We start from the raw sequence: 13,099 nt of genomic DNA on the forward strand, positions 1-13,099 counted from the left end.
TAGCTCTTTAAGGCATGCTTCCAAGTGTATCATGTGTATGAGAATAAATTAAATCTTCCCAAATCACACCCTAACTGGCTTCAAGCTGAGTTCCCCTTGCCACTGCTTCAGCCCCTGGCCCCTAAGGGGGGGGGGGGTGGACCCATAGTTTGAGAACCACTTCAATCATGAATGTAACAGGTTTTTGATTAGGACATTTTTGACTAGACAAGCTTAATTTTGGTTACTATGTAAATGTATGATTAAAGTAAATTCTTCAGTTTACTCATGCTAACTGCTACAACAAAAGGTTCTAAGCCCTCTTCTGCATTGGCCCAAAGCCACTGTACAAAGTACAGGAGCTGGTACCACAAAAAGCAAAAGTTTGCCAGCAAAACTAAAACAGCAAGAAAAGACACAAGCATTTAGCACATACCCAATATAGATAGATTATAGAGAAATGGCAGCTGGAAACTTTCTCCCGATGTTGAGATTAATTGATTATCTACAAATCCTAATTATTTATCTCTCATTTATCTGAATTTTAAAAAATGTGTTTAACAACTAATTTAGAAAAAATGTACTCAGTTGCCCAAAATGAAACTGTATAGGAAAAATGAAAGTCATGTACCTTTAATTTAAAATCAAGCGTGGCACTATAGCTAGTTTTCTCGCAAGTGATTGTGACACTTCCTCCAAGCTCAAGAGTCATGGTGCCATAAAGGATGCCTAAACATAAAAACAAAAAAGAGCACATTTTTACTGAACCTAGCAATACCTACTGAAAAGTGCAGTTGTACTCAAAATGGAGTAGCTACCTTTACAATGAGCATATGGCATTGTCATAAGGTAATCCTCTCCTCTGTTAAGAAAAGTTAGTCTTCCTTCGCCTTCTAGAAGTGCAGACAGTGAATTCCCTGTAGGTAAAGAGAAGTGTTTATGGGCAACATGGAGAAGTTACACAATGTGCAAAATATATATACAAAAAAGGCTTTGTTTCTTTAATTTAGGTAGATTATATTCCAACAATATTGTAGCCATCACATCTTCCATCCAAAAACAGTGACAAAATATATTATGAATTATAGCATATATTATATGAAAAAATATAGTAAATAGCAACTATTCAATAAACATTTATTTAACCCTTTAAGTGCCAAGGGACGTAGATTCTACGTCCCAGGTACCAAGGGACCAAAGTGCCATGGGACGTAGAATCTACGTCCAGTGGCACTGTCGGGTTTACAAGCGCTGCGCTCGCTTTTAAAGCAGCGCAGCGCTTGTAAACCCCTCAGATCCCCCTAGGCAACGAGCAGAGCAGCACATACATACCGATCCGGGTCCCCCAGCCGCACCGATCGCGTCGCCAGCCAATGACAGCAGTGGACACGCGTTGATGACGTGTCCACTGCTGTCCCTTTAAATAGCGCCGCCTACTGTCGGCTCCCTCACTCCTGCTGCGCACTTTGGACAAGATGGAGCTCCCCTGCTGCCTTCCTGCTGGATTGATCGCCCCTGATCGTCTGCCTGCCTTGGGTAAGCTGAACTACAACTCTCTACCACTGTTTATTTTGCTTATTTCTATCTCAACTGTCTAAAAAATTTTTTTTTTTTTTTTTTTGCATTTTTTCTTCTATCTTTGTCATTATTACACTTTTGTACACATACACACTTATTTACAACTTTCCCAAGCACACACAGACACTTACACACACACTTACACTTACACTTTTTTTTTTTTTTTTTTTTTTCTTTCTTTCTTTTCTTTTCTTTCTGTCTTTGCTTTCTTTGGCAGTCTTTTTTTTTACTAAAACTTTATTTCTGATCTTGCTCTATAATTATCTGATTTATTTGGTTGCATTTTAGTGTTTTTTTGGCATTTTCATAATTGATTTCTGTTTTTGAATTATTCTATTGCACTGTAACTTTTTGTATTGCTATTGGGTGCTGAATTTGCAGTGACGTTGGTGGATCCAGGGCTCTGACCACCGATTTCATTGCAATTATTGTTCTTCTGTTGGTTTAGGTGGTTTTATTGGATTTTACGGTGTTTTATCTTTGCATTGTTCTTTATTGTGTGTTTAGTGCCCCCAAAAAGGTTGCTTTTGCAGTGACATTGGTGGATCCAGGGCTCTTACCGATTTCATTGCAACTATTGTTCTTTGATTGCTTTTAGTGGTTTTATTCCATTTGATTTCAGTTGTTCTAGAAAGGTCCAGAGGTGCTAAGATTGTTCTGGTAGTTTCTATTGCCAAGGGTTAGGCTGATGCCACACGAGGCGTAGGGCTGATTTTTTCAGCAAGTGGAAAAACGCTTGCCGAAAATTCAGCCCTACGCCTGCTACTTGTTCCTGCACCCGAATGAATGGGATACGCTCGGGTGCAGGCACGTGTAGCCGATATACGCATGAAAACGCGAGACTTTGCATTCTCACGCGTTTTCATGCGTATATCGGCTACATGTGCCTGCACCCGAGCGTATCCCATTCATTCGGGTGCAGGCAAAAAAAAAAGGGGTGCATAGAGTGCAGCCCCAATATTATGCATTTTCAGGTTTGGCGGCCATGTACTTATGTGCAACCAGACATAGGTATCGTTTTATTCAGGGGAACTTGCAGATTGATGGTTAGTAAGTTTTTGGTAGTTGCCATGGAGATTTTGGGGAGAAATCTAGGTTTTTTATCTGGTTTTTCCTTGATTTCTGACCAAAATCTAGGTTTGTATCTGGTTTTTCCTTGATTTCTGACCAAAGCGCTGACTTCTGCAAGGGACTGCGGCCACAATTTTCCATGTAGAAAGAGAAGAGTGGCGTCTCTGAATAGCTGAAGGTGTGCACTTTTCGTAAATATATAGATTGTGGGGGTTATCTCACAGGTAGGGGGGGTTAACACTGAAAAACTGCAGGTAGTGCACATAGAGCGCAGCCCCCAAAATTTCAACTGAAATTGCCCTTATGCATTGCCCCTGTTTGGGGGCATTTGGTGGCCACGTCTTTATGTGCACCCATACATATGGGGTATCGTTTTATTCAGGGGAACTTGCAAATTGAGGTTTAGTAAGTTTTTGGTAGTTGCCATGGAGATTTTGGGGAGAAATCTAGGTTTTTTATCTGGTTTTTCCTTGATTTCTGACCAAAATCTAGGTTTGTATCTGGTTTTTCCTTGATTTCTGACCAAAGCGCTGACTTCTGCAAGGGACTACGGCCACAATTTTCCATGTAGAAAGAGAAGAGTGGCGTCTCTGAATAGCTGAAGGTGTGCACTTTTCGTAAATATATAGATTGTGGGGGTTATCTCACAGGTAGGGGGGGTTAACACTGAAAAACTGCAGGTAGTGCACATAGAGCGCAGCCCCCAAAATTTCAACTGAAATTGCCCTTATGCATTGCCCCTGTTTGGGGGCATTTGGTGGCCACGTCTTTATGTGCACCCATACATATGGGGTATCGTTTTATTCAGGGGAACTTGCAAATTGAGGTTTAGTAAGTTTTTGGTAGTTGCCATGGAGATTTTGGGGAGAAATCTAGGTTTTTTATCTGGTTTTTCCTTGATTTCTGACCAAAATCTAGGTTTGTATCTGGTTTTTCCTTGATTTCTGACCAAAGCGCTGACTTCTGCAAGGGACTACGGCCACAATTTTCCATGTAGAAAGAGAAGAGTGGCGTCTCTGAATAGCTGAAGGTGTGCACTTTTCGTAAATATATAGATTGTGGGGGTTATCTCACAGGTAGGGGGGGTTAACACTGAAAAACTGCAGGTAGTGCACATAGAGCGCAGCCCCCAAAATTTCAACTGAAATTGCCCTTATGCATTGCCCCTGTTTGGGGGCATTTGGTGGCCACGTCTTTATGTGCACCCATACATATGGGGTATCGTTTTATTCAGGGGAACTTGCAGATTGATGGTTAGTAAGTTTTTGGTAGTTGCCATGGAGATTTTGGGGAGAAATCTAGGTTTGTATCTGGTTTTTCCTTGATTTCTGACCAAAGCGCTAACTTCTGCAAGGGACTGCGGCCACAATTTTCCATGTAGAAAGAGGAGAGTGGCGTCTCTGAATAGCTGAAGGTGTGCACTTTTCAGAAATATATAGTTTGCGGGGGTTATTTCACAGGTATGGGGGTGTTTAGACTAAATAACTGCAGATAGAGCACAGCCCCCCCTTATGCATTGCCCCTGTTTGGGGGCATTTGGTGGCCACGTCTTTATGTGCACCCATACATATGGGGTATCGTTTTATTCAGGGGAACTTGCAAATTGAGGTTTAGTAAGTTTTTGGTAGTTGCCATGGAGATTTTGGGGAGAAATCTAGGTTTTTATCTGGTTTTTCCTTGATTTCTGACCAAAATCTAGTGTTGTATCTGGTTTTTCCTTGATTTCTGACCAAAGCGCTGACTTCTGCAAGGGACTGCGGCCACAATTTTCCATGTAGAAAGAGAAGAGTGGTGTCTCTGAATAGCTGAAGGTGTGCACTTTTCGTAAATATATAGATTGTGGGGGTATCTCACAGGTAGGGGGGGTTATCACTGAAAAACTGCAGGTAGTGCACATAGAGCGCAGCCCCCAAAATTTCAACTGAAATTCCCCTTATGCATTGCCCCTGTTTTGGGGCATTTGGTGGCCACGTCTTTATGTGCACCCATACATATGGGGTATCGTTTTATTCAGGGGAACTTGCAGATTGATGGTTAGTAAGTTTTTGGTAGTTGCCATGGAGATTTTGGGGAGAAATCTAGGTTTGTATCTGGTTTTTCCTTGATTTCTGACCAAAGCTCTAACTTCTGCAAGGGACTGCGGCCACAATTTTCCATGTAGAAAGAGGAGAGTGGCGTCTCTGAATAGCTGAAGGTGTGCACTTTTCAGAAATATATAGTTTGCGGGGGTTATTTCACAGGTAGGGGGGGTTAACACTGAAAAACTGCAGGTAGTGCACATAGAGCGCAGCCCCCAAAATTTCAACTGAAATTGCCCTTATGCATTGCCCCTGTTTTGGGGCATTTGGTGGCCACGTCTTTATGTGCACCCATACATATGGGGTATCGTTTTATTCAGGGGAACTTGCAAATTGAGGTTTAGTAAGTTTTTGGTAGTTGCCATGGAGATTTTGGGGAGAAATCTAGGTTTTTATCTGGTTTTTCCTTGATTTCTGACCAAAATCTAGGGTTGTATCTGGTTTTTCCTTGATTTCTGACCAAAGCGCTGACTTCTGCAAGGGACTGCGGCCACAATTTTCCATGTAGAAAGAGAAGAGTGGTGTCTCTGAATAGCTGAAGGTGTGCACTTTTTGTAAATATATAGATTGTGGGGGTTATCTCACAGGTAGGGGGGGTTAACACTGAAAAACTGCAGGTAGTGCACATAGAGCGCAGCCCCCAAAATTTCAACTGAAATTGCCCTTATGCATTGCCCCTGTTTTGGGGCATTTGGTGGCCACGTCTTTATGTGCACCCATACATATGGGGTATCGTTTTATTCAGGGGAACTTGCAGATTGATGGTTAGTAAGTTTTTGGTAGTTGCCATGGAGATTTTGGGGAGAAATCTAGGTTTGTATCTAGTTTTTCCTTGATTTCTGACCAAAGCGCTGACTTCTGCAAGGGACTGCGGCCACAATTTTCCATGTAGAAAGAGAAGAGTGGTGTCTCTGAATAGCTGAAGGTGTGCACTTTTCAGAAATATATAGTTTGTGGGGGTTATTTCACAGGTAGGGGGGGTTAACACTGAAAAACTGCAGGAAGTGCACATAGAGCGCAGCCCCCACATTTTTAGCTGTAATTGCCCTTGTGCATTGCCCCTGCTTTGGAGTGTTTGGTGCCCATGTCTTTATGTGCACCCATACATATGGGGCATCATTTTATTCAGGAGAAGTTTGTCTTTCAAATATGCCTTTGTTAGAAAATTTTTATGAGATTTTTTTTTGTCAAATCCACATTTGATCATGCGTCCAAGTTTACGTTTTAGAAAAAAAAAAAAAATGTCATAAAAAGTTCCAAATTTCACAATGCACTGACAAAAGGTATTTGGCTTTTGAGTGAAAACTACATTGCACCTAGAAACCTGAAGGTCTGTAGTTTCTAAAGATACCAAACATGAGGGGATATTTTAGATTTACATATAAGTTATGCTGCATTAACTGTTACAAGCGCTTTTCTGCTTTGTTCTGGTGTGATATTGTACTAAGTATTGCCTTAGTTTGGGGGTTACTTCTGGACAGGAACTGTGGGGTACCACCACATATTTGGTATCGTTGGAATTGGGAGTATCAGGGCTTTTACAAACAATAAAAAAAAGTGAGTAAAATTAACTTTTCTATGGAAAAAAACCTCAAAATATACAGAAATTTTTCATAATTTTTTTTTTTTTTACATATTTCACCCAAAATACACATCATATCTCCAGAAAAGTTATAAAATTTGGTATGTATGTCGAAGCCCAATTAGTGACGAAAAAAACAATATATAATTTCCCTAGTTTCGTGGAGGTTTTCCTACCAAAAAACATTGTTAAAGTGAATGAGTACAAAATGCTTAAAAAACGTCTGGCACTGGGGGGAACCGAAATGACGAATTCGGCTGGCACTTAAAGGGTTAAGACTGTCAGTGGTTTTACAGTTATTTGTAAACATAATCATAAATGAAAACAGTACAGGTATGGGATCCCTTATCTGGAAACTCATGCAGAAAGTTCCAAATTAGGGAAAGGTCATCACTATTTTAAGCAAATCATTTTCATTTTTAAAAAATATTTCCCTTTTCTCTGTAATAAAACAGTAGCTTGTACTAGATTCCCAACTCAGCTGCATGAATCCATACTGGTGGCAAAACAATCCTGTTATGTTTATTTAATTTATACATGATTTTTAACAAACTTAAACAGATGTGTGGTGATCCAAATTGCAAAAAGATCCCTGGTAAGGATTTGAAAAACCCCAGCTCCCAAGTATTCTGCATAATAGATGCTGTACCTGTATTTAATTTTTCCCTTTCCTTTCTTTGGGTCTAGAGGGTCTAGAGGCTCTGAGAACTGCCTCTGCTAAAACACACGCAGAAACAATTCTCAATAAATTCAATTTTAGTAGCCGTGACAAGTAGCTGCTACTAGTAACTCTGTGTGCCTTCACCCTAAGGGAGGTGATAGACGGGGAGATTAGTCGCGTCCCGTGACAAATCTTCGCTGCCGTGGGCAACTGATCTCCCCGCAATGCCATCCTACTGGCAAGAATGCAAATCGCCGGTGGGGTAGCATATGCGTTGCTGCGATTTCCGGAAGTCGCCCAAAGTTTCCTCTCGGGGCAACTGCTGGAAATCGCAACAAAGATTTGTCGCGGGGCAAAAGAGCAGACAATGCAAACAGCCAAGCCTTTTTTCCACCTTAAAAAACTTTTGGAAGCTCAGCTTGATATTTAGCTAGGGTGACATTTGGAATGAAAACATTTTATGTCCTAGATATTCTTGGAACTATGGATTAATTCTTTATGCAGCAATGTTTTCACATATGTTTAATTAGCCATGTTATGAGCCAATTGGGTCCCTGACCAAATACCAGACCTTAAAAGTGCAGGCTTGAACCAAAAAACACTGAAAGCCACTGCTTTACAGCATATGTTCCTTACTATTTCTGTTAGCCAGATTTCCACAGATGTAAAAAGATATCATGTTACATTTGTTTAGGAAATATGACTAAAAGCATATTATTTTATTTGCATCTTCACTAAAAAAATTAAGATAAGATATTTCATTAATGCCATAAATACAGAAATGGAGAAATATGACACTTAATGAATCATAAATTTTGTGCAGTATTATCCAACGTACCATAAAATTTTGACTTGGCCAGTATACTTCCACTAAGGCAAAACCCATCTTTTCGATTACTGACATAGAAGGCAGACACTGGAGGATGGTGAGACACCTAGAGAACAAAAACATCATTACAAAGGTAACATATGAAAATTAATTTTCAACAAATATTTCAAAGTGCAATCTGGAATCTTAGTATATATAGGCATACAGTTGTGCACATTTAATTCAATATAGCATTCACCATTAAGCTTTTAAATAAATCATAATTACAGAGTTATACTGCAGAAAGATTACAAAGAATATAGCCAGTAAAAAATTGCAATATAATGTGCTCTAGGTGTATTTTCAAAACATAATTGGAGGATTTCTGACAATGGTAGCATGAGAATGTTACAACTTAAAGAGGCAGTATATGCCCTTTTTCAGCATATCTATGTTCATATAGGCATAATGACATGTTACTGAACTACCTTGATATGCCAGTAGAGGTCACCAAAATGCAAAAAGATAGAAATACAAATAATTTCATGTAAAACTCAAATATTACATACAGCTGTGCACCATATCAGGTTCAATGGTTGGGACATATTTACTTAAATTCAAACTTCAGATATTTGGGTTGCTGAAGTATGTGGGATCACCATGCTTAGATCATGCTCTATCACTATGAATCTGGAAAGGGATGGCACAAATTTGATCTACATGGGAAGTGTTCCAGGAGGAAAGCTTTGGTGTCTAGGAACTTCAGGGAAAGACTAAAGTGTGCCCATAAACACAGAGGCAAGAACCAGGACTTCTGGAACAATGTGCAAGGCAAAGGAATGGTAAAAAAAAACAAAACGTTCCAACTCTTAATCCTATTGAGATGCTGTTGAGGAACTTGAAAGTGGCTGTGGGAGAAAACACTCTCTAATTAAGCATACAATTCCATATAATTATTATTTTTATACATTTTGTACATATATTATTTCCTTTTTTTTGTAATAATAAAGCACTACTTTGTACTTGATTGTAAGATACAAAAATCTATGCTGGTGGTAAAACAATCCTATATTTTTTTTAGCCCTCCATCTGGAAAACCCCAGGTATCAGTCCTTTTACATAATATGTGTTAATAAGTAAAACTTAACTATTAGTAAATATTAATTTTGAATTTCTACTAAACAAAGTGATAAGTACAAATGTGGTGTTTATATAAGGTACATACCTGTTCCGAAATATAGAAGGTCTTGCTACTTGTTCTTGGGTGAATCCACAAACAGCGGAAAGTTTCTCCCAGAATAGGGTTGTATGGTTTTTTGAGGCCCTGAAGAGTAAAATATGATGTGATTATGCTGCAATATAGAGGCCAAACTTCTGTGCCCCAAATAGTCAAATGGGAATTTCACTAGAGGAGTTAACAACTGCAAGCATAAGGCCATGAGCAGGTTTAAATATCTTTGTATGTTGCAGGTGAATGTCAATTAGGTTAACATGTTTTTACAAATATATATATAGATCATTTTTACAGTATTGGTAACCCTTTACCATGCACCCGAGATACGGTATGTAGCGGTGTGCCATTGTGTGTGTGTGTGTGTGACACAAAGTGCCAATTTTATTGTTATGTTTATTAATTAATACTTGTATTTTCATTCTGATATTCATCCACTGCCTGAACTAAAAAGTCAAATAACTTAAAAACAACAAAGTAGCAAATGAAACCATATGTACAGAGTATAAACGTTAATTATCTAAATTGATTTAAAAAGTTAATTAAATTAATATATCGAAAAAAAAGATGAGGAAAAAAAACCTTAGGCTTTTTGTAAAATCCTGAGAGGTACCACTTCACTACTTTTTTCATTCGGCTATATGGGTTCTCTTCTAGAGCAGCCCTGAAAGCAGAAAAATGCAAGCTCTTAAAATGCTAAATGTTTAAAATTAATATAAAAAAAACATTATCCAGAAAGTTCCAAATTACGGAAAGGCCATCTCCCATAGACTCCATTTAAATCAAATTCACATTTTTAAAAAGTTTCCTTTTTCTCTGTAATAATAAAACATTACCTTGTACTTGATCCCAAATAAGATAGAATTAATCCTTATGGGAGCCAAAACCTTGCCTTTGGGTTTAATTGCTGTTTTATTAATTTTTTTTTGTTGGCTTAAAGTAGGAGATCCAAATTATGGAAAGACCGGAAAACCCCAGGTCCCGAGCATTCTGGATAATGGATCCCATACCTGTATATATATGCATAGGACCCGTTAACTGGAAACAAGTTATCCGGAAAGCTCAGAATTATGGGAAGGTCATCTCCCATAGACTATATTATAATGACATAATTCAAATTTTTAAAAATAATTTCCCTTTTCTCTGCAATAACAAACAGTACCAACTAAGAGATAATTAATCCTTATTGGAAGCAGAACAATTCTATTGCATTTATTTAATGCTGAAATAAATTTTTTTTTGTAGACTTTAGGCATGGTGATCCAAATTATGGAAAGTCCCCTTGTCTGATGCGTATTTGCAATTAGTCTTCATTTTCTATTTTTTTGTGTTTTTTTTTTTTAAATATTTACTTTTTTGCTCTGCAGCTATGTGGTCAGATTAGAAATTCAAAACAGAAATAACCCCAATAACCATTTAGAATTTTTCCTTAGAAGGCAGGAAAAAGGCAGCATAGGAAGGCTTATCGTTTAAAACACACAAAATAAAAAATAAAGACCAAATGAAAATTTGCTAAGAATAGGTTAATCTATAACATACTAAAAGATAATGTAAAGATTGACTAAAAAAAGGCCAACATAGTGAAGAGCAGTCTCATTAGAGTGTACAGATTCTGCAGGTTTAGCATAATAATCAAAATGGTGATTATCAGACTGATGGACAGAAGTACAAACTTATGATCCAGGCAGGGCCGGATTTCAAAACCGGGCCCCCCGAGGCTGCCCCCGGATCTATTTTTAAACATTAACACTTTGATTCCTCTTTTTAATCCCAATATGTTTTGGTGCCTTAACTCTACATTATTCTTTATAGCCAACGTTCCCCATCTTTCTGCTTCAATTAACAGAAGTCAACTTACTCTGATAGGAAGTCTGCATGGTAGTAGTAATCTGAAAGCTTATCCAGGAAGGAGCGAGGTTCCAAGATAAATGTAGGAAGAACTACTTTAGACAGATCCATTCCAGGTCGGACTTGTTTCAGCAAAGTCCAGATCAGACTCTTGTGTTCTTCTGAAACAGTTTCTGTCTGGGATGCTTCACCAGCCTTGAAAAAAATTATTGTGCAAATCATTAAACAATTAAGTTAGTTTAAAAAAAAACAAAAATATGTTACGCCTAATAAAAAGTTTGTCACAAAAAAATCCAGCTTGCATATAAAACAAGGAGTTGTGGCAACACAGAGCTAAAGGGAATTAATGGGTTGTTCAACCTCCAAAAACTTAAGTTCAAACAGTTCAGGAGTGTTCATATAGTACACCAGAAATAAAGATTTCAAGCGCTTTCTATTTTTAATTTTTGAACGTTTAGCGTGAAAATTTTCACCTTCTCGTGTCTAAAGAACAGCTTCAGTAGGTGGGATCATTAATTCTATCAACTTTTCTAATTTGAAACATTAGTTAATACATTTGCTATCTGGTACTTAGTTCTAAATAGTCAACTGTTATAATTAATACAACAGTTACAGCTCAGAGTCTGCACCTGGATTACTGAGCTCCCAGACTAATACACTAGAGAGGGGAACATTACTATATGATAACACCTGAACTGAAAGCAGTGTTTGGAATGTGAACAACCCCTTTAAGGGTAACCTATCCAGGGTAATCTATCCACCTAACCACTCCAACCCATATTGTCAAAATTTAAAAGGAATTATAACCCAGAAATAGCAGTCCACTAAACTTAAAGGGGCAGTTCCTTTTAAGAAAACGTATTTTCATACAGTTCACCACAAATATTGCAAATAACTGCAAATTGTCTCAGAATATTGATGTCTACATCATATTAAAACGGTATGTAAAGGTTCAACTTTTGGCATGTTTGCCAAAAAAAGAACAGTCTTCTTTTTTAATTCTGCCACTTTACAGTTTTCAAATGGGGTCACTGACCCTGGCAGCCAAAACACTATTGCTCTGTAAGGGCTCTGGCACACGGGGAGATTAGTTGCCCGCGACAAATCTCCCTTGTCATGGGCGACTAATCTCCCCGAACTACCATCCCACCGGCGAAAATGTAAGTCTTACATTTTCGCCGGTGGGATGGTAGTTCGGGGAGATTAGTCGCCCGTGACAAAGGAGATTTGTCGCGGGCGACTAATCTCCCCATGTGCCAGAGCCCTTAGAGTTAGAGATATTGTTTATCTTTCTATTCGGACGTTCTCCTATTCATCTTTCGATCTCTCATTCGCATTTCTGCCAGGCTAGCAGGGTAAGTTGGTACCTAGATAAGACACCAGATAGCTGTTGACAGGGGGAGCTGCTAAACAAAAAAATGAATAAATATACAAATATGTAGACCAATTACAAAAACTGTCTCAGAATAAGATTGTCTTTAATCCTACCCCACACACTCACCTGGCTGACCTGTCATCTTTGCTTTGCTTACCCCGATTCCTCTTTTCTCCCTTCCTCCAATTTACCCTCATGCTTTCTCACTTAATCCTATTGCCCTTTCCGTTACCCTTTGTCCTCTCATCCTTTATAGATGTATTCTGCCTTACAGTCACCTCTTCTAACTAACAAGTCTGCCCATTAATATCTTGGCACTTCTAGTCTTTTTGCTAATGGTAATGCAGAAGGACGATACTTTCTGTTCTAATAACCACTTCACTCTTTATTTGATCGAGGATATAACTTTACATTATATTACAGTTACCTACCAAACCAGCTAGTAAACCTGTACCACAAAAAGTCTACCATTCTAGCTGCTATTGCTGCCCTACCATAAATATACATTTCAGTATAATGGGCTTTGTATTTGTATGATTTCCCATGATAGTATTCCTTTAATGTAAATGTAAACTATGCATTTAAAAGAATATTAGATGCCGTTACCACTTTTTAATCAGATTTAGACTTGATATTTTTTTCCAGAACAGTTGCAAAGTCTGATTTTTGCTAAGATGTGAAATGAAAGATCTTCTGGACAATGCAAGCCAAAAATACCAGACACTTTATTTTAATGAGCAAGATATACATATAAAAAGGATGATAAAGCCCTTTTACTTCATTTGCACTACAATAATTTTAGGGCTTCTGCAGCAAACTTGCTGTGTTTTAATTTGTATAAATATACTAATTACTACTAAAAACAGACTTAGAATATTTAAGCCTGGA

The 13,099-nt window shown here is 38.2% G+C and overlaps 1 protein-coding gene across 11 annotated transcripts in view; it reads right to left on the reverse strand.

Moving 5' to 3' along the window:
• The window catches only part of osbpl8 (oxysterol binding protein like 8), a 137,242-nt gene that overhangs the window by 16,736 nt on the left and 107,407 nt on the right, over positions 1-13,099 (reverse strand). For all 11 annotated transcript variants that reach the window (XM_031897639.1, XM_018091936.2, XM_012958584.3 and 8 more), the window contains 6 exon segments: positions 10,847-11,031; positions 9,571-9,652; positions 8,983-9,081; positions 7,788-7,884; positions 798-896; positions 611-708 (listed from right to left, as the gene is read on the reverse strand). In XM_031897639.1, coding sequence (XP_031753499.1) covers positions 611-708; positions 798-896; positions 7,788-7,884; positions 8,983-9,081; positions 9,571-9,652; positions 10,847-11,031 — 660 coding nt within the window.

The sequence above is a fragment of the Xenopus tropicalis genome, chromosome 3 (genome assembly GCF_000004195.4).
Source record: "Xenopus tropicalis strain Nigerian chromosome 3, UCB_Xtro_10.0, whole genome shotgun sequence".
NCBI classification, from domain to species: Eukaryota; Metazoa; Chordata; class Amphibia; order Anura; family Pipidae; genus Xenopus; species Xenopus tropicalis.